This window comes from Episyrphus balteatus, chromosome 3, assembly GCF_945859705.1.
Source record: "Episyrphus balteatus chromosome 3, idEpiBalt1.1, whole genome shotgun sequence".
NCBI classification, from domain to species: domain Eukaryota; kingdom Metazoa; phylum Arthropoda; class Insecta; order Diptera; family Syrphidae; genus Episyrphus; species Episyrphus balteatus.
Window position 1 is genome coordinate 33,806,102 of NC_079136.1, and position 20,301 is coordinate 33,826,402.

Sequence of the window (20,301 nt, forward strand, 5' to 3'; positions counted from 1 at the left end):
TTATAGTTTGTGATCATGGCATCTCTTGAAAAGTCAAGAAAGTTTTCTTCTGAGGACATGGTGATGGGTATGCATTTTGCAGTCCCAATTCTTCCTTGGTAAATCTCATCATAGCTCCCTTAGCAGCATTTTCAATTGCTTTGTTGAGTGGAGTTAAATCTAGAATAATCTCTATTGTAGGGCATGTTCTCATTGCCCCGGTGGTACAGGGTCATGCGACTCTTGACACTTTATCAAGTAATTTATTAGTTTTTGTAAGATCTTTTGTGTCAAGCAACCGCAACATGGTTAATTACGAGTATAGGGCTTACACAATCGTGGTGTACTTCCGTCTAGGAATGTGTGGTTTGCTGCCCCATGAATTGCTTGTTAATCTTTTGCATATCAATAAAGCTTTCGTAGCTTTTCCAACCGTTGTTTCTACGTGTTCACTATCTAGTGTGATTCCCAGATATTGTACCTCCTTTCTATTACTTATCCTGCTTACATTATTGGTTTCATACAACGTATGGTTCGGTAAATAGTGTTAATGTTGTCTTGGTAGGATTGATGTTAAATCCAGTCGATGGACACCATTTCCTTATTTTTTTCAATCCTCCTTGAATAATATCGCAAGAGTTTCTTCAAACTTATCACTGGCTGTTATAACTATGTTATCGGCAAGGCTTTCTAGTACAGGAAAGATTCAATCACCACCTAGTGACTTAAAAGGTTGAAAGATGATATCGCCCAGTCAATGAATGCGGATATAGACAAGGCCCCCCTCCCTCATATACTTAAACAAATGACTTCTTGCCTAATTCTTCCACTCATCGCAAATCCGCACCCAAACATAACATTAAATAATAATTATTTTTCTTTAACTTTTTTCTTTTTGAATAATAATCATTTTTCCTTAACAGACATCATGTGACTCATCTCTCATGTCACCAGAACTCTCGGAAAAATCTCAAAACATTGATTTCGAACTTGCTGATCTATTATTGTCCAGTGAGAAATCATGTTTAGTTGAGACTCAACGACCAACGAGCCCATCAGAAAAAAGTGAACCACCCCATCCTGATAGTCAAGATGATAACAACAGCACACTTCATCAGCTATCCGACTCGAATCGCATCGAACTGCACAAAGGCAAAGCCTTGATTCATATTCTAGCAAACGATGGAAATCATCAGCTTCTAGAACGAGCTTTAAATGCATGCAAGGGCCCAATTGATTTGGAAATCGAAGATTACAATGGCCAGACAGCCCTTAATATCGCCTCTCGCAATGGTCATTTAGATGTTGTGAAGCTCTTACTTGGCTTCACTCAATCATCTCCAGAAGTCACTGGTCATATGAAACGAGTCGATGTAAATCATGCTGATCATGATGGTTGGACACCATTACGATCTGCATCTTGGGGTGGTCATACAGAGGTGGTTAAACTCCTTATTGGTTATACTGGGTGTAAGATTGATTTGGCTGATAAGGAAGGGCGAACAGCTCTTCGAGCGGCTGCCTGGAGTGGTCATGAAGATATTTTAAAAATCCTCATCGAAGCTGGTGCTGATGTCAATTCAGTCGACCGTCAAGGCAGAACATCTCTAATTGCTGCCTCTTATATGGGTCATTATGATATTGTGGAAATTTTACTGGAAAATGGCGCCGATGTGAATCACCTCGATTTGGACGGGCGCAGTGCACTGTGTGTCGCCGCGCTCTGTGGATCCTCCGGCTATAGTAAAGTTATATCAACTTTACTCGAACATGGTGCCAATACCGATCAATTGGATAATGACGGAATGTCTCCATTGTTAGTCAGTTCCTTTGAGGGTAATTCTGAGGTCTGTGAATTGCTTTTAGAGAACGGTGCCGATCCCGATTTGGCTGATTTTATGGGCCGAACTCCCCTTTGGGCTGCCTGCACTGCTGGTCATGCAAATGTCGTTAAACTTCTGCTCTTTTGGGGCTGTGGCATTGATTGTATGGACTCAGAGGGTAGAACAGTTCTCAGTATTGCTTCGGCACAGGGAAATGTTGAGACAGTACGTCAACTGCTCGATCGTGGTCTAGATGAAACGCATCGCGACAATGCCGGTTGGACACCACTGCACTACGCCGCTTTCGAGGGATTCCATGACGTTTGTTTGCAATTATTGGAATCGGGTGCCAAAATTGATGAATGCGACAACGAGGGCAAGACAGCTTTGCATCTTGCTGCACAAGAAGGACGTGACAAGTGTGTGCAATGTTTGTTAGAAATTCATTGCTCATTCATTGATCAGAAAGCACATGATGGCAAAACTGCTTTTCGACTAGCATGCATTGAGGGTCATTTGGATTGTGTTCAAATTTTGTTAAGATTCAGCTGTGATGTGAATTCAAAGGATGCCGATTCTAGAACAACTTTGTATATTTTGGCACTCGAGAATAAGTTGGAAGTGGTTAAGTATTTGTTAGATGTGACCGATGTGGATGTTAATATACCTGACAGTGAGGGCAGGACTGCATTGCATGTAGCTGCTTGGCAGGGCCATGTCGATATGGTCAAGTTGTTGATCACAATGGGTAGGTTCTAGTGTAGTCAACTATGTTCGTTGTTAATTTGATCTTTTTAGGTAACGCCGATGTTAATGCCATGGATCTGGAATGCAGATCTCCTCTGCATTCCTGTGCCTGGCAGGGAAACCATGATGTCATGGGTATACTACTCTACTTTGGTGCAATGGCTGATCATGCATGCAAACAGGGAGCAACCGCTCTAGGAATCTCAGCACAGGAAGGACACGAAAAATGTGTCACCATACTTCTTAAATACGGTGCCAATCCATATAAATCCGATCATTGCGGTAGGACACCCATTAAACTGGCAGCAAAATCAAATCGCAGCAACATTCTTAAAATCTTTGAAGGCTACACTAAAAGTAAGATACTAAACCTAATATATCCCTTCTCATCCCTTGTATAAATCCAAAATTAAAAATTAACTAACTTCATTCATATCCTTTTTGTCCCATCTGCCAGCAGATGAGTCTAATAACATCGATCCAACGAAATTCCACCCGAGCATGTTACGTTCACCGGATAATCCTCCACCACAAGGATTCCTATCGCATCCAACAACCAATCAACAACAACAATCCTCCCCGGCTGCCATAATTGGCGGCAATAACAGTCTAATGATACCAAATAACAATAATATGCAATCGCCGAACATCCTAAATGCATCCACTTCGACGCACAGTAGCAATAATTTTTATGAAAATACTATGCAATCGGATACGAGCAGTTTGCAAAAGCGCAAAAGTGTAATATCTAGTCAGTCAACAGGAAGCAGTAATGAAGTAAGTTATAATTTGAGAAATAATTAATTATTCTATTTGAATGGGTTACTAATTAGTTTATGTTTGTTTTGTATTTGCAGCAAGCTCCACTTTCATTTACACAGCAGCTACAAAGACAAACAAAACTCAATTCTCGTAATAATCCTTTTGTGCAGAATGCACCAGTAGTCAGTTCGAAATATCCAAAAGGACATCAGCGACATTCGCAATTGCTGCCAGATTTGAGTGAACATCAGATTAATATGGGTGAATATTTGTTTCTTTTTCTACATTATTATATTATCAATCAAAAGAAAATTATCTGCCCAAACAACAAATACAAACTATAAATCAAAAGGAATCAGTTAAATGATAAGAATTCTTAAGAAATGTGTATTTTGTAGATAGACTTTTTCATTAATTTTAACTATGAAAGAAGAACTTTTTCTTAATAGTCTGTCTTGAGAATTCAAAATATTTTTTTTTTTAACTACGAATAAGCTCTAACCATAATTATTAGCAATGTCAATAATTTTGGACACACATTTTTTTTATAATTTAACTATTTTAATAGAAAGTTTTTGCGCTTTATTAATTTTAGCTTGAATTTTCCACTATCATTTTTGAAAAACTATTTCAATTTTATTACATTCAACAGCAGCATCAAATGACGCCGATATGTATGATATGGAATGCATGTCACCGCTTTATGCTACTCCCCCACATTCACCGAGCAGCGAACTTAGTTCACCCGGACAATTGCCATCGATAAATGCTTTTGAAGAAATCGGTGGAGCAACCAGTGGTAATAACCATTCAACCAGTGCAGGAGGAGGAGGTGGAAGCAAATCATCCTCCACCGACAACCATTTCGCACGAGACACACATATGCGAATTATTTTGGGTAATCTCAAGGACACCAGTCAGTCGTCTTCAAAGTAAGATTTTTAAAAAAATTACATTTCCATTTAAATGCTAATTTTTAAAAAATATTTATTCCTTATTTCAGTAACAAATCAAAACGAAGTGGTATTGCTACAAATCCTGCAATGAGAATGATTCGTAGTCGATTTGATTCTGCAGCTCAGCTCATACGACGAACAAATAATATGCTTAGCATCTCATCGAGTAATAATCAAGGTTCGTCGAGTATAGGCGTTAAGTCTGGAACTTTTCAGTGGCGCAAAGAAAGCCAAATGTAAATGTCAAATAGAAACAAAATTGTCAACCTATACATTTTATCATCATAATAAGATCATTTTTTTTATTATTATTTTATTTATATGCTTCAAACATTTTTAAGATTATTTTTTTAAATATTTTGTGTTGTAAGTTTTTTTAATTTTTGTTTTAGTAAGAAAGAAACACAACCTGATAGAAAAGTGTTTTTGTGATAGCTCAAAATTTTTGTTTGTCCTCATATTTATTTATTTCTATTTTAACCAACATTTAACAATAATATTAATTAAACACTTAGTAGTTTTTAAGAAATATTTCTCACATTTCACATATTTAAGTCATTTTTTTACATATTTTTTTTGCAATTGTTTGTTTAAAAATTTAAAAACTTATTTCATAAATTTTTATTGTGTTTAATTGAATTTTGTTTGAAACTCATAACAAAAAAAGAAACAAAAAAATTATACGTATTATGCCTAAAGTATAAAAATATATATTTTACAAAACAACTGATAATTTATAATTTATAAACATTTAAAACAAATACTCGTTTAAATAAAAGACCAAATGTTGAAACATTAAGACAGAACTTAACTGCACCGAGTAGAGAAAATATTAAAAGAAAAAAAATAGAACTACATTCATATATTAATATTTCAATTATTAAAAAGAAAAGAAAAATCACATACAACAAAAGTTTAGAGGCCTATAATTTAATTGCAATGAAAAAAAAATAAAATAAAAAAAAAACATTATCCGAACAATTAAATTAAAAAAAGAAAAAAAGAACATTACAATAATCATTTAATCAAAATGAAACAAAAAACAAAAATATTAACATACATAATGTATTTTTCAAATTATTTAAGCAAATTAAAAATGATGGATTTTATTTCATAAAAAAAATCAAAAAATTAAGCAATTTATTTTATAGATTTTTTAGTATTTAAATTCTCATTCTCAACTATATATCGCGATATAAACTTAAATTATATTCATACAAAGTACTGATTTAAAATTAAAAAAAGAATAAAAATATAAAAAAAACACAAATTATATGCATGTCTTTTTTATTTTTTATTATTGTCTAACTACAATGAAATACACTTTTTATGGACATTTAAAAAACAAATTTACTTGTTGATTTAAATGCAATTACTGTGCTGTTGACTTTATGGTTTTTCTAAGTTTCTTTGTTTGTTCTGTGTACAAGTTACTATTTGGGACTTGTTTTAGAAGCCGTCTTAAAATGGTTTATGCTTTGCATGATAAATGTTATTTAGCTAAATCATATTTGCCTTTTTTGTTTTACTTTATCTTGGGAAGTTTTAAAGTTCTGATAAAAATTCTTGACTTCAGTTTTATCAGTGGTTGAATGGCAGAATATGAAATGAATACTTTTAGATTGTGAAATAGAAAATTTCTTTGTGGATTTTTGTTTTGACGGCGATGCATGGTTGAAAAACATAATCGAGAATAAAACGATTTATTGCAATTAACCCTTTCACTCGCTGGGTGACTTGGAATTTGACATTGAATCATTTAAATTCGTGGAGACAAGTAAGTGTGGTCTGCATTCCCAAAGTTTTTGACTGGGACATGAATTCGAGAAGGATTTTCGGTCGATCAACTTTAAGTTAATCCTAGAAACTTACATCAAACGCATTTTTAAAAGATGTCCCCTGGCGAGTACGAAAACTGCCCTCCATGAACAATACTATCCACTTCAATGAATATACCCTAGCTACTCGAGTCCTAACATATCTTTGAAGTAGGGAGTGACACCAGGAGTTGGTTTATAAATTTAACCAAGTTAAGGAAACAGACGCTGTTTTAGATGCGTGGCTATTTACCCCTTCGAGAAAAGTGGAGTGAAGGCAATTTTAGTCCGACATGGGTCGAGGAAAATTAGCCCTCTGTGATCTAGGTGAATCGTTTTGGACACTTAATTGCGCTTGAAGCTAAACATTAAAGACCCTGTAAAGAAGGCAAGCATTGCTTTCTATGCCAGGAGCAAAACCTTTGGAAAATAAAATGCCTGACTAGGTCGGACGTACTTGCTCTTATCTTAAGAGTTTCTTGGAATATTAAAGATTTTTCAAAATTCATCAGTTTTGTTTTTGTAAGAAATAAGGTGTTTTAGCAGTTTCCATTGAAGGCAACAAATGTTTTGTTTTGCCTTAAAAAGCCGATAATTAAAAAAAAGGATAACATGAAAAGTTGAAATTGGCCTTTTGTTTTTTGAGAATAAGAAGAATATGGTAAGTACCGTAAATCTTGATCCTAAACAGGTAGCCACACCCACTTTTTAACATTTCTTTTCTTTAATGCAAGCAATTTTTTAGTAATGTTAATTTTATTAAACGGGAGAAAAATTTTTAGTTCATCAATCCGTTTTTAAAAATTTGATTTTTAGTTAAATTTTAATTTCAGAAAAGTTTTTTTTTTTTTTTTTGAAAATATTTCTTAATTTTCATACTAAAAACTTAAAAAAAAAAAAAAACAAAGGCATTAAAATCGGATGTGTGTACGTCCTTATTTGACAAAAATGTTTTTTTAATCAAAATCATTAGATCCGTTTTTTTTGCCGTATGGTAAGTACCGTTAATTTTGGTCCTTAATTCAAGCAATTTTAGGTAATGTTGAAATGGGAACTAAATTTTAACTTGCTATATAGTTACTGATTATGGATAACATTACGATGATGGAGAATACCAAAAAATTCGGTCTCCCAATTATGTCTATCACGGCTGTTCTGATTTCCGTTCGGATTCTATTTTCTCCCGTTTTCAAATTTAAGCTGTTCCGAATTCCATATTCGAACACATTTTGCGAATTCATAGGTGTTTCGAAAAACGAACGGACTTACAATCCGACAATTTTTTGCCGTTTTCAATTCGGGTAGCAATTTTCTACTGGGAAACAATATTCTCCAACTGAAGCAATTTGCCTCAAACACAGTTCTTCCCTAAAGTGGGAAAATTGAAATTTGTTTGTTAAGCCTAGTAGGTACGCAGATCGCAGCTAAGCTCGGCCTAATTTTTGAGATAATTTTTTATGGGTGCTAAAAATAAGTTCGATGTGCGTATCAGGCTTTTGGCTCAAAATTAACGGTACTTATCTAAGATAAAAATGAAAAACTTTTGTTTTTCTCTAACCATTTTACTATCAACGGTACCTGCCATACAAGCGTTTTCTAAATTTCTGAATTTTTTTGAAAACAAGGGGGTTTTTCATAATTTAATGAACTTTTAATACTTTTTTGAATTTCTTTTTAATTAATGATAAAATTACGATACAATTTTTTTTCTACAACAAGCTTTAACATTCTAAGAGCAAGGACGTGCGTGTGCATTTATTTTTATTTCTTTATAAATTAATATTTTAATATTTACACTTTTTCAATGGGTAATGTATAAAACTTTAAGCTTCAAGTCTTTGCATTTAAATCAATATAAAAACAAATCGAACAAACATGTATACAATATTACAAAGTTAACAACACACCAAAAACAACAACAAAAAATTTAATCTAACTACAGGTCGCAAAATTACAGTAATTTACACATAAATAAAAAAAATAAACAAACAAAACAAAAATAGCAGAATATTATATATTTTAAGAGAAACTGTAATTGAAACGAATTTTTAGTGTTACTAGTATTTAAAAAAAAGGCAAAAGAAAAGAGTAATCAAATGCAAATAATAAAAAAGCAATTATTTTAATATCTTATTTATGTACAGCATTTTTTTGTGTATTCTTTTAAATTGTATTTTAAGAGAGATAAATTTTATTATAAGGTATAATTTTATTGAATCGGCAAATAAAAATTATTAAACAAAAATAAAGAATAAATAAAATAAAATTGGATAAGAAAAATGTCAACTTAAAATTATATTTATTTATTTAATTAAAAATCTTATCTCCCATAAATGTATAACTAAATCAAAAAGTAATATGTAATAATCATATTACTCTCGTTAAAAATACAGTCGTTGTGAAAAGCAAATATCTGTTAACAAAATTGATAATAAACTACATCATTTTAGTTTTAGTAAAATTTTAATTTATTATATAAAAAAAAAAAACTTAAACTTAATTTTTTTAAATTGATTTAAATTTTTCTACAAATTTAAAAATGCAAACAATTGTTAAAAATGCTGTATGTATACTAAACCTGAAACACACAATTATAAATGTTGGGTTAAGAGAAGTAAACAAAATGAATGTTAGTTTTCGTTAAGCAATGGAAAATATAAACATTTAAAATATTTATTTATAGCAATAAACTGATTGAAAAAAATATATTTTGTATTTATTTTTGTACATACCTAAGCGAATGTTATGTGAAAATAGTTTTGGTACGAAGACCAAGCTATTTGCTTATGCAGAAAATGAATTTCGATGTTTCTGCGATGTTTTTATGAATCATAGTAAAATCGGTCATGGAGGCTCAGTGCGTGACCGGATGAAAAAAGTTTTGGTACGAAGACCAGCTGCCTACACTTCCAATGCTATTCAGCATAAATGTTTGAAAACAAAGGACATCGAGTTTTTAATGTAATTTAATTTTTGTTAGCCTGTGATATTCAAGTAACAAGGATTAATTTTTCAACGTGGCCGGATGAAAATAGTTATGGTACGTACGCCTGCGGTTTCAAAATCACTGATTTATACTATCTACTCAAGTAATGATTAGGAAAAATAATTTCAAAAAAGGCTCCAAGAAGAGCTTTTCTTGTTGGCGTGCATTTTTCCGGGTCTCTCTTATGAATGTTTTGGGTATGATTCGCTTTTTTTTCCATTGGTGCCACTTGATGTCTGTGTTGAAATCTTAAGCATCAGTGGCAAACATAAAAGTTTAAAAAAATATACACTTGTTTATGTAGCCTTGAAAAAAATAAAATTTATACACAACAATTTATCTTGCAAAAATATCATCGATTTATTTGGTTTGGATAAATTCAAATATAAATATGTATGTTATACATACATACACAAAACTTTTATAAAATACCACTTAATTTTTTATTTAACATATATTATTTAGCTTTATAACTATTCTTAACAACTTTAAAATAATACAAACAAATTACCACTAAGACTTATGATTTACAAACAAAAATATAAAAATACTTTATTGTTTAAAAAAAAATATATTTATATAATTCACTTCAATGACACGACAATCTGAAATGAAAAGGTATTAGAAAATTAATGAAAATATTATAATAACCAGTTGAAAAAGTCTTAAGAATTATTGAAAAAACAACTGAAAATATGTGAATGTTTGAGCTTTATACTACCAATAAAGATGAACTTGAATCTTTAAGGCCCTGTTGGCTCTGCTTCCATTTGATGAATTTTGAAAAATTCATATTTTTAGCATATTTATCTTGCGTATTAAGCTTTTTTTTATTGAATGAAACATTATATTCAACAAAATAAAAAACTTACGCGAGAGAGAATTGATATTTTAAACTTAGAAAATATAAAAAAAAACAAAACAAACTTACTCTATCATTGCAAATAAAATTATGTATCCTTCTTCCACATGCACATCCGATTTTCTGTAAATGAAAATAAAGAAGAAAAAGGTTAAAACTAAAAGCTTTTAGTTGTTATGAAATAAAACAATATTAAAGTATATTTACAATGTTTGAGCTTGATACTACCAGCAGAAAAGAACTTAAATCTCTGAGGCCCTGTTAGCTCTTAAAGAATTTGACTTTTTCTATCTAGCGATTGCTGACTCTTATATTTAACTAAATCATTTTGCATAATTAAACAAAAAAACAAGTGCATTCGCAGCTAAACGATTTGATATGCATCAAAGAGACTTCTTTACCTTGTAGTAACTTTTTTGAAAAAAATGGAGATTCCATTAAACCAAGATCCTTTCACAGTTGATTTTGAAATCCGCTTCCCAAGTGTTTAGTAGTGTAGTATTAAAATAATATATATCAAGGCAATAATATTTATAAAATATTGAATCAATCAATACACACAAATATATTTGATGCAAAATGATATAAAAATAAACAAAAAATAACAAATTATAAATTTAATTATGAGAAAAAAATAAACACTTTGTGTAAAACTAAGAAACTGTTGTGTAAAATTCAGTAGACGACAGGATTTATTAATTCATTCAACTACAAGTTCATATTGGCTGACTTCCTTGCACATTTCATTGAATTCATTTACAAATTTATTTAAATCGGGCTGTAAAAAAGACAAGAAAACAAAATTAGTATGATTCAGGAGATGGTGATTTTTTTTTTAATATTAAATTACATTTTCCTTTTGACGTTTCTTCGGTTTAGGTTTGTAGTTTTTTACGGGTTTTTTAATGGCATCTGCTTCTTCTTCATCATCCGATACGTCACTATCTATAAACATTGCATAGTTGGAACACACTTTACGCTTTCTTTTAAATTGCCTGTTGTAGGTACGCCTGGGATTCTGTTAAAGAATAGAAACAAAAATTACAACATTATTAATAAATGAACACAAAGTCTGTATAATCTTCCAAATCGATTAATAAAGAAAATTTACAACCCACATGCGGCACCCATGAAAGAGCAAGGCCTAGTGACTAACAACTACTCTCAACCATTCTTGTGTTCGTGTAATTAATTTGCAAGAATAGAAAGGGACCGACTAAGCAGAGATGCACTTTTTTATGACAATAATACTCTTGGGGGCTTTCTCAACTCCTCACAAAAGCTAATAGTACCCCTGAAAAAAATATTTTAATTTTTTTTTTGTATGTGGTTGGAAATCGAACTTAGGCCTATGACGTGATAGTCAATCGCACTAATCATCGCGAAATGGGGTACTACATGAGTTTACGCAGACGAAAAAATAGAGAATATGAGATTATGTACAGCTTAAATATATATAAATATATATAAATAAAAATATAAATATTTCGGTCACTTAATTCAGATTTAACTCAAGAAAATAGTTAAGTTGACTCGGTCTTAACTTTAACTTCACATTGAAAAACTGATATACATATTTTCTAACATTTTTCAAAAAAAAAAAAAAGGTTGGTATGCCATTTTTAAGAAATAATTAATTTACACTTAAAAACGAAATTTCGAAATATTTCATTAGCCCGTTTTCAAAAAATTGATGTATCATAAAAAGACATTTTGAAATAGTTTTTAAAAATCCAAAAATGCGTTTTTTTAATTTTCGAAAATTTTAATATTACTTAAACGCTTTTGTATAAAAAATTTCGTTGAAATGTAGTTAGTTTTGTGGGAGATATTCAGAAACTAAAAAAAACGGTTCTATGGCAGGTACCGTTAGTAACGGTTCATAGCGGTAACTTTATAGCGTTTTCGTTTGGTCGTCCGGGACTCATTCGAACGATTCTGAAATTGGTTTGGCACTCAATGACAGTTCTTATTCTGAAAAGAAGAGAAAATCGATTCCGAATTTTGAGGCATAATCAAAACGAGAATCACGCACAAATGTTCACACTTAAGACGTGAAAGTAATGGAATGTTATTGTTTGTTGTTGATTTCTGAATATTGAGACTTTTTACTATGCCAAACTTTAAATTACATTGAAATAAAGTAAAGATAACAAAAAAAAAAACGATAACTTTTTATGGAATAAACAAATTCAACAAAATAAAACTTTCATCAGGCGTTCGCATTATTTGGCGTTTCACAAATACAAAGAAACCCTAACTTCAGAATCAAAAAGAAGTATCCAAGTTTTTTCGTTTGGAATTCGGGATCGGACAGTCCCGGACCGTTCTAAGAATTACCAAACGAAAACGCTATTAATTTTGGTCTAAACAAAAAAGACAGACAGACAGAATTGCGGGACCCTTCTTTTGGCATTCTCCATCATCGTAGTGTTTTGTCTGATTGTTATCTCGATATCGATTTTTTGTCCGAATCCTAAACTTGCCCTATAGTAACTATATCGCAAGTTAAAAGCACTAATACTGGATACTAGTCAATTCCAATTGGGAAGTTAGCTTGAAATCGACAGCAAAATACATTATATAGAACATGTTCTAACATAAAACAATTAAAACTATTAAAATATCAAAAAACAACTAGCACATACAAAATCAAAAAAATATTATCTATATTAACAAAACTCACCGAATCATCAAAAGTTGTCTCTGGTTCAAGATCTTTAAACAAATTCGATAGATCTTCACTTTCATTTAAACCATGATTTCCCACTTTATGATTTTGTTGATTAGTATCAATCATAGTTGAGCATAACATTTGTTTGATAGTTTTTTGCATTGGTTTAACATTATCAAATACTGGTTTAATACGATTCGCTGGATTTGAATTTATCACTGGTTGTTTGGGACGTAACTGTTTGAGACGTTCCAATCTCTCTTTAAGATTTTCTTTATTCGGTAAAATTGTTTTGTCAATATTGCTGCTCGAGGGGGAATTATCATCATCAATAAGTTCTTCAAAACCAAACAAATTTGTTAAATTATCATTTGAAGCATCACTTCCAGATTTTCTTGAGTTTGTTGTTTGATTATTTTCAAGCTGATTTCCGATATTTTCATTGGAAACATGCAAGTTAGAATGATTTGAGGAATGATTTGAAATATTTTCTGCTGCATTTTCTTTTGAATTATTTTTCGATGTATTTTTTGGACTGGGAAACTTTCCATACGAATGTAATGCCAACGGAGGCAAATTAACTACTTCTAATATGTTAATTGCTTTCAGTGGACTACGATAGTTCAAGGCTTTTCGAGTATTTGATAAAGCTTGTAGGCTGGCCTCATTTGTAATAGTTTTAGCACCAGGTGGAGCTGTATTCTCACCATTGGAATCGTTCGAAGAGAATGACGACAATGATTTGGATTTATTTTTACTTGGTGTCATTGGAATGTAATCTGATGAAAAAGATGGTAAGTTATCGGAATTGCGACCAAGGTAAAAAGTGTTTGGCAATTTATCATCATCAACTCGCCAAGGTGATTTGTTGCCAGACATTGGCGAAAATTGTGGTCGACTTATATTAGCCGGTATATGTGGAGGTGTCATTCGAACGGGTGTCGATTGATTGACAAATTGCACTGCCATTTGGAGAAGCTTTTTCTTATCGGTTATTGGTTTTCGTTTTAAAGGTTTCTGAATTCTACCTGCTTGCTTGATCATGGCAGATCTTGCCAAGTTACTGAAACCACGTTGATCACGTACATGATCTTCATCTGGAATCTCATTATCATCATTATCAAAATGCATACCATCATCAAAATGAAAACCATCATCATCAAAGTCATCTTGTATTTTTTCCTGCAAAGGTTGTTTCTCAGTTAAAGGTTTTGTTGTTTTGGCAGCTGCTTTTTTGTCAGCTGCTTTTGTTGGCTTTTTCTTTTGAACTCTATTTCTTGGCATAGTCATTTTACCGGTTCCTTTTTTATGCTTAGCTACAACTACCTTTCCATTTTGTATCATTTTCTGAATTACATCATCAACTGGATCTTTTGAATCTGATGATGATTGTGAAAGGAACTCATAAATGCTGTCTTGTTTTTTTCTTTTACTCGATCTTCGTTTTTTGAGACTTTCAGTAGATTTAGGCATAGAAACTGTGTTTTCTAAACGAGATCGGGAATGAAAGAATTTTACTGGACATGTAAAATCGATGGCGTTTATTTCAGTTTCATTATGGTGAGGAGGAGAATTGTGGTTGTCCATATGATTTTGTTGAGGGGATGATGGCACAGTTGTTTCTTTGCAAACTGAAATAAGAGAAATGTAAATAAATTATTTCTTGTCTTCCATTTAAAAAAATTAAATAAATAGGTTGTAGGTATCTTCTTTGTTGTTTTCATAATACTATTCCATAACCGGACAAAGTAACAGCAGATTGGAAAAAATATAAGAGTCAAGAGTTTAAAGAAATGAAGAAGACGGAAAACGGCCCGTTTTTTTCAATTAAGACAAAGGGTAACAAGAGCAAGGAACAAAGGAATAAAAGAATCGGAATCTTGAATACTGGCTGGGGATTGCCCGTTTGGCAAGATTTTTAAAACCTTCTAAAGTACATCCAAGAAGACTTCCTTGAAGAACATGTCGGGAAACCAAATGAAGATTATGAAGATTGGTCGCATATATTAAATATAGCACCAGGTGAAAGAAACCCGATAAATGGTACCTTTCAACAGCGAAACCAAGATTGAATGGCATTTGGTATCAACAAGTTTCATGAAAAGTCGAATGAATGAAATTTTATTAGCAATCGCCTGTCCTTGTATTTATTTGCTATCATACGAATGATAGCAAATAAATACAAGGAGAGGCAATTGCTCAGAAACGCAGGGTCTTGCTAATAAAATTTGGAGGCGGCAACGACATCAAACAATAAAAGCCTTATGGTAGGTTCAAATGGTAATATAGATAAGGACAAAGCCGAAGTTTTTTTCTGATATAAAAATTATCTATAAAACAACATAGTTTGAAGAGAAAAGCGTACAGCAGAAAGTATTTGGGATCTTGTACAGCGAACTTGGTAAGACAAAGCCGAAACACTGTTAAATGCTTCAAAAGGACAATACTAAATATGATGAATAAATGATGAAGATAATGCAGTGGTTAATAGAAATAAAATGGCCTTCAGAGCTTTGTTAAAGTGCCATCCAAACAATCCAAACTCAAAACTCAGTGCTGTACCGAGGATTGCAACTAACCAACAAACATAAAAACCAAATCAAATTTTTGTAATTTTATTAAAAGCGGTTTGTATACTTTTGAAAAACTTGTAACAGTACTTATAAAAACCCAGCAATTTATTTGCTAGCTAATTTATTAATGAGCACTAATTTTATTAAAAAATTGAAGTTTTATTACCAGGGCAAGAGTTCTTATGTGAATACATATTTGTTTTCCCCATAAATAGGAGCAGTTTTCTGAATCAAGCAATTTCTTTGTTAGTGCATATTTTGTTTAAATTGTTTTTTCAATGCATATTTTCATTTTTTAAGCGCATATTTTTAGATTTAAGGGGCATATTTTGTGCACATATTATGGGTTTTTAGGTGAAGAAAAAATGTTGGCCTATTTTTAACTAATTAAATTAATAACTTCAAGCAAGGAATACGAAGGGCCTGTTCCAGGAGCTAGAAGAAATTTTCCCCCGACTGCTCGTTGTGTCCAAGAGCTCCGACTTAACCCGAACTAAAGAGCATCTACCTTCAAAATAGCCATGAAAGAAGGAAAAAAGCTCAAGAACAGTTTCTTCTGAGAGAAGACGGTTTCAGTATTGTGACGGATTTTCGGCTAAACTTTCCAATAGCTTCACCTATTTATGTTAATCCTATGTATGCATTTGACAAAAGTCTGTCGAAAAGGCTATTAACTTGATTAAATACGTATGTACTTAAAAAGCTATAGAAAAAACCTAAGTTTTGAAAAAAGAAAAGATTTAAGGTGGAGATGGCTCATAATTCTTATCTCTAAACTAATAAACAACACATTATGGAATTGCCATTCTGTTGAGGGAAAGTTGGCACAAAGAGAATGCTAATACATAAAGTCGTAACTAAGCTGATCTCACACCCCAGGAAAATGATATGGCATGTTGTTCACCACAACATGGAAATTGAAAAAAGAGTTTGAGGCCGAGATCCATTCTGGACTTTGAGCGTCACAGATACCTTTAAAGTATTAACATTATCCTAGAAAATTAAAAAGAATCAAAATCCTATGGACTATTTGTTTGAAGGAAAATTTTATTTTTGATTTAACAAAAATTCTTGGTTCCGATAATCATGATTCCTTCCAAGCAAATGAAATGAATATTGTATTGTCAGAGAATGAAATGTAAATAAAATTCTTTTCAATTAGAAACAATGAAAAATTTTATATAGCAATTTATGTACTGCTATAAATGTAAAAGAAAATTGTAACAGAATATAAAACTACTTAACAATTTTTAAAAAGAATAGAATTTTTAATAACTACTTACCATTGTTATCTTCAGTAGAATTTTGTTTGTTATCTTTGATTTTTGTAAAGGCTGCTTTCTTATTAGCAACATTTTCAACTTCTTTCACTGTCTGCTTTTCTTTCTCTTTTGTTTCTTCTTTTTTGTTGTTAGGTGCCTTCTCTGCCTTAGAATCCTTAACTTGATCATTATTACTAACAACTTTCTTCTTTTTCTCTTTTTGTTTCGGCTTTTCAACTTTTTCTGGACTTGGTCTTTTAGAACTAATTCTTCTTGATCTCCTTGCTGTTATTTCTTCTAAAGGAGCATCAACCACTCGATCAGTTTCCTTTTCCTCATTGCTCTGACCTTTTGCTTTATTTTCTTTATCAACAGAAACCATTTCATCATCATCTTTCTTTTCTGTTGGTGACTTTTCTTCCAGTTTGTCTTGAACAAGACTATTGGATCTTGTTGACCTTTTTAATGGAATTTCTTTCAAAGGAACATCATTTGTAGTTTCACCCACAGAATTACTTTTCATCTTCTTAACCGTCGGTCTATTCTCTTTATCAATCACATCACTTTTATCATGTTTCTCTTTCTCTATTTCTGACTTCTTCTTCTGTTTCTCAGGACTGTCCTTCTCAGAACTAATTGTTCTAACCCTCTTCAACCTTACTTCAGGTTTCTTTACCTCCCCCGATTCATTAGTTTTATTCAACAATTCCTTCCAAGTTGGAGCTCTCTTCGATCGACTCAAATTACTCATCTCATCATCACTTTGAAATTCAGCCGAACTTGAATATTCATCTTCATTATCATTGTGTTTCCTTGTTACAGAAGCTTCTTTAGACGTCTCTGTTACTTTATCACTTAAAATACTTCTATCCTCTAAACTCATTTCAACAAGAGGTGTAAGACGTCTTTTACCAATTTGTTTCTTCTGATTTGGAGCTTGTTTCTGTCCTGGTATTTCTTCAATCGAAGTACTTGACCAATCAGATTTCAGATTTTTAACCAAAGTATTGTCATGGCTGGATTTTTGTGATTTCCGATTGACTTCGGAAGATGGGGTTTTCGGGTCAAGACTAGTGTCCTTTAAACGGACACGAAGTTTACTACATTTGTTTTGTTTAACTTGGAGGTTAGGGTCTTGGTTTTTCTGGCATTTAGGAGTTTTAGCTAATTTTCCAAGGACCCCTGAATTTGAAGTTTTCTCTCCAATTGTTGAACTTGACCAATCACATTGCAAGTTCTTGACCAAAGTATTATTTGATCCAGAAGTTGGAGGTATTCTTTTTGTGGGAAGGTCAGTTCTTCTATCAGGACTACAAGACGAATCACTAAAGACGCAAGACCTAATTGATTCATCATTCTGATTGATTGCATTACTCTTTTTAGAGATTCCTTGGTCTGAGGTAGAATTTTTAATTGGAGAAGCGACTTTTGGAGTTCGAACACGCTGCCGACTACTTCGAGATTCTTTATTCTCTTTGTTTGGCAAACTTGTTGCAGGCGTTTGCTTCTCTGTAACATGTCGAATGCGAATTCTTCTCTCAGGACTGCAAGAAGAGTCCGTAAAGACACAGGACCTAATTGATTGGTCATTTTGATTGATTGTGGTGGTCTTTTTGGAAGAATCCGAATCAGAACTTAGTTCAAAAGAGCCACTAAGTTTAGGCAATCGAACACGAACACGACTTGTTCGGAATTCTTTTTTTTGATTGGTTGACAGACTTTCTGAAGTTTGAGGAACTTGAAAGACCCTTTTAGGAAGTTTTTCCTTTGAAACCTCGAGACTACTTTGTAAAGAAGACTTCGAGGTTGAATTTAGTGACTCAATTGAGGAACCAAGTTTTGGAATCTTAACCCTTACTCGGCGGCTTAGAGTGTCTTTGTTTTGATTGGTTAAAAGTCTTTCCTGATTTTCAGGAGACAGAATTTGGGCGGGTTTTACTCGTTTCCCAATTCGAGTTGTTGGATCAAGATTTTGACCACTTGGGGACCTTAAGCCGCTTTTTGGAAGATTTTCTTTAGCAACATTAACTTCCTCTGGTTTATCTTTTTTATTCTTTTCTCTTTCATCTTTTGCATTTTGCCGATTCTTGTTGTTGTTGGTATTACTTAAAATTGGACTTAAAGGTAAACGTGATTGTAGTAATTGCTTACCATTATTTGTTGGCTTATTAATTTCACCATTGAATGGAGTGGATGTGATCATGGATTTTTTTGAGAATGGCGTAACAAATTGTTGACTTTGGAATTTATTATTTTCTTGTCTTTTTGGTGGTGAATTGAGTTTAATTTGAACGTTTTTCATTTGTTCAGTTTTCTTTAATTTTGTTACTCTACCAGTTATCATATTGAATTTATCTTTTTGTAATGCAGATGCGGGTGGTTCTTTTTTTGATTTCATTTTTGTACTTTTTTAAGGTTTGTTTTTTTGTGAAAGTTTTTTTGCCGCGTAAAAATATTTTGTTGGGCTAAGGAGAACTTATTCGTATTGTAAACATTTATTGAAAATATATTAAGTTAATATGGATCAAGGATATAAATTAAGCACTTTTTTATTTATTAAATTGTAGAGTTTTAAGAATAATTTTTTAATTTTCATTTGAACTGCGTATATTTTTGTTTGAGATTTGTGTCATTTTTCAAATAATAATTTAAAAATGGCGGTGCGGGCAGTGCGTTTAGGTGCGATGAGTAGCGTTCATCGAACTCTCTTTTCGGAGTCGATGGGTTCGTCAAATTCGGTAAGTTGAGGTCTAGTTACATTCGTTTCGTTGGATTTGTGTTGTTTTTCATAACACCCCGCCTCCACAGGAGATATTTTTCTCAAACTCAATGGGCCTTACCAATAATCAAATTTAAAGCTCAGTTAAATATTTAACTGAGCTTTAAATATTTCTCCATACCAATAACCAATTTAATAGTCAGGTTAAGGGTTAACGCCACGTTAATTTTATAGTTGGGAAACTGAACTATAAACGCACGGTTAAATGTAAACGCACGGTTTGCACTGTCATTTGACAGCAAAAAAAAAAATTGTCAAGTCACGAGTTGTTGAGAAAAATTAATAACATTGGCGGCAATTTATTAAATAAGAAAATGGAAAAATGTATTGTTTATAAATATTTATATTTTTATTAATAAATATTCATTACTTTCAGAAAAGGCTGAAAAAGAAAACTAGCCCCCTGAATACAATGGTGTAGCTGTGGCTGTAGCTTGTAGCGCAAGTTCAAGAATTCTCAACTTTTTGCTCAGCTGACGCCATTGTTGTTTCCCTCAGTAAAATTTTGGCAGTACTACAAGCCACAGCTACACCATTGTATTCAGCAAGTTAAAAAGAAATAGAACTGCAAATTTTCATCGTCGTACTTCACGACACGATAGAAGAACTTTTTTTTAAGCACTTTTGGCTTCCTTGCTTGGGCTCCATTTTTTAACTTTTACAACCAAAATAAAAATATATGAAGATATGTAGGTATTTTGTAGTTATGTTTGTGTTCATTATTACATTACATGCATAAAATGTCACTTCAATGATGTCATTTTGACAACAAATGTAATAGATCTGGTAATAGAAGCACAATTAGTTAAACACGTGTTTATTTTGATTATTAGTATACACTCAATTTAACGCGACGGTAAAATTTAACCCGACGATACTTAAACGTGTGTTTAGCGATTCATTATTGGTAAGGCCCAATGTCTAACATCTACAACATAACAATTTTTTTTTTTCTTGGCTGGGCAAATTTTGTTCGGACAATTCATTTCATATGCTTCGTTCGCCAGAGGATGATGTATGTTTTTTTGCGGACAAAATTTATTTTATATGGTCAATTTTGTATGAATACTTCTTTTTTTTT

At 32.2% G+C, this 20,301-nt stretch overlaps 2 protein-coding genes across 5 annotated transcripts in view; one reads left to right on the plus strand and one right to left on the minus strand.

The window, feature by feature from the left end:
• LOC129916985 (ankyrin repeat domain-containing protein 50) overlaps positions 1–4,524 on the plus strand; it is a 67,816-nt gene extending 63,292 nt beyond the window's left edge. For 3 of the 4 annotated variants that reach the window (XM_055997282.1, XM_055997283.1, XM_055997284.1), the window contains 6 exons: positions 903–2,550; positions 2,601–2,906; positions 3,007–3,326; positions 3,407–3,572; positions 3,964–4,243; positions 4,315–4,524. In XM_055997282.1, coding sequence (XP_055853257.1) covers positions 903–2,550; positions 2,601–2,906; positions 3,007–3,326; positions 3,407–3,572; positions 3,964–4,243; positions 4,315–4,507 — 2,913 coding nt within the window. In that variant the 3' untranslated portion in view covers positions 4,508–4,524. The remainder of the gene's footprint in view (positions 1–902; positions 2,551–2,600; positions 2,907–3,006; positions 3,327–3,406; positions 3,573–3,963; positions 4,244–4,314) is intronic. The other variant, XM_055997285.1, reaches the window with a different exon arrangement.
• Positions 4,525–10,478: 5,954 nt separating this feature from the next.
• Positions 10,479–19,083, minus strand: LOC129914353 (uncharacterized). The gene is made up of 4 exons (XM_055993555.1): positions 16,463–19,083; positions 12,619–14,237; positions 10,783–10,950; positions 10,479–10,710 (listed from the first exon to the last, which is right to left on the minus strand). The coding sequence occupies exons 1-4, from the start codon at positions 18,837–18,839 to the stop codon at positions 10,633–10,635; spliced, it is 4,242 nt and encodes a 1,413-aa protein (XP_055849530.1). The 5' UTR covers positions 18,840–19,083; the 3' UTR covers positions 10,479–10,632.
• Between the last annotated feature and the right edge of the window lie 1,218 nt (positions 19,084–20,301).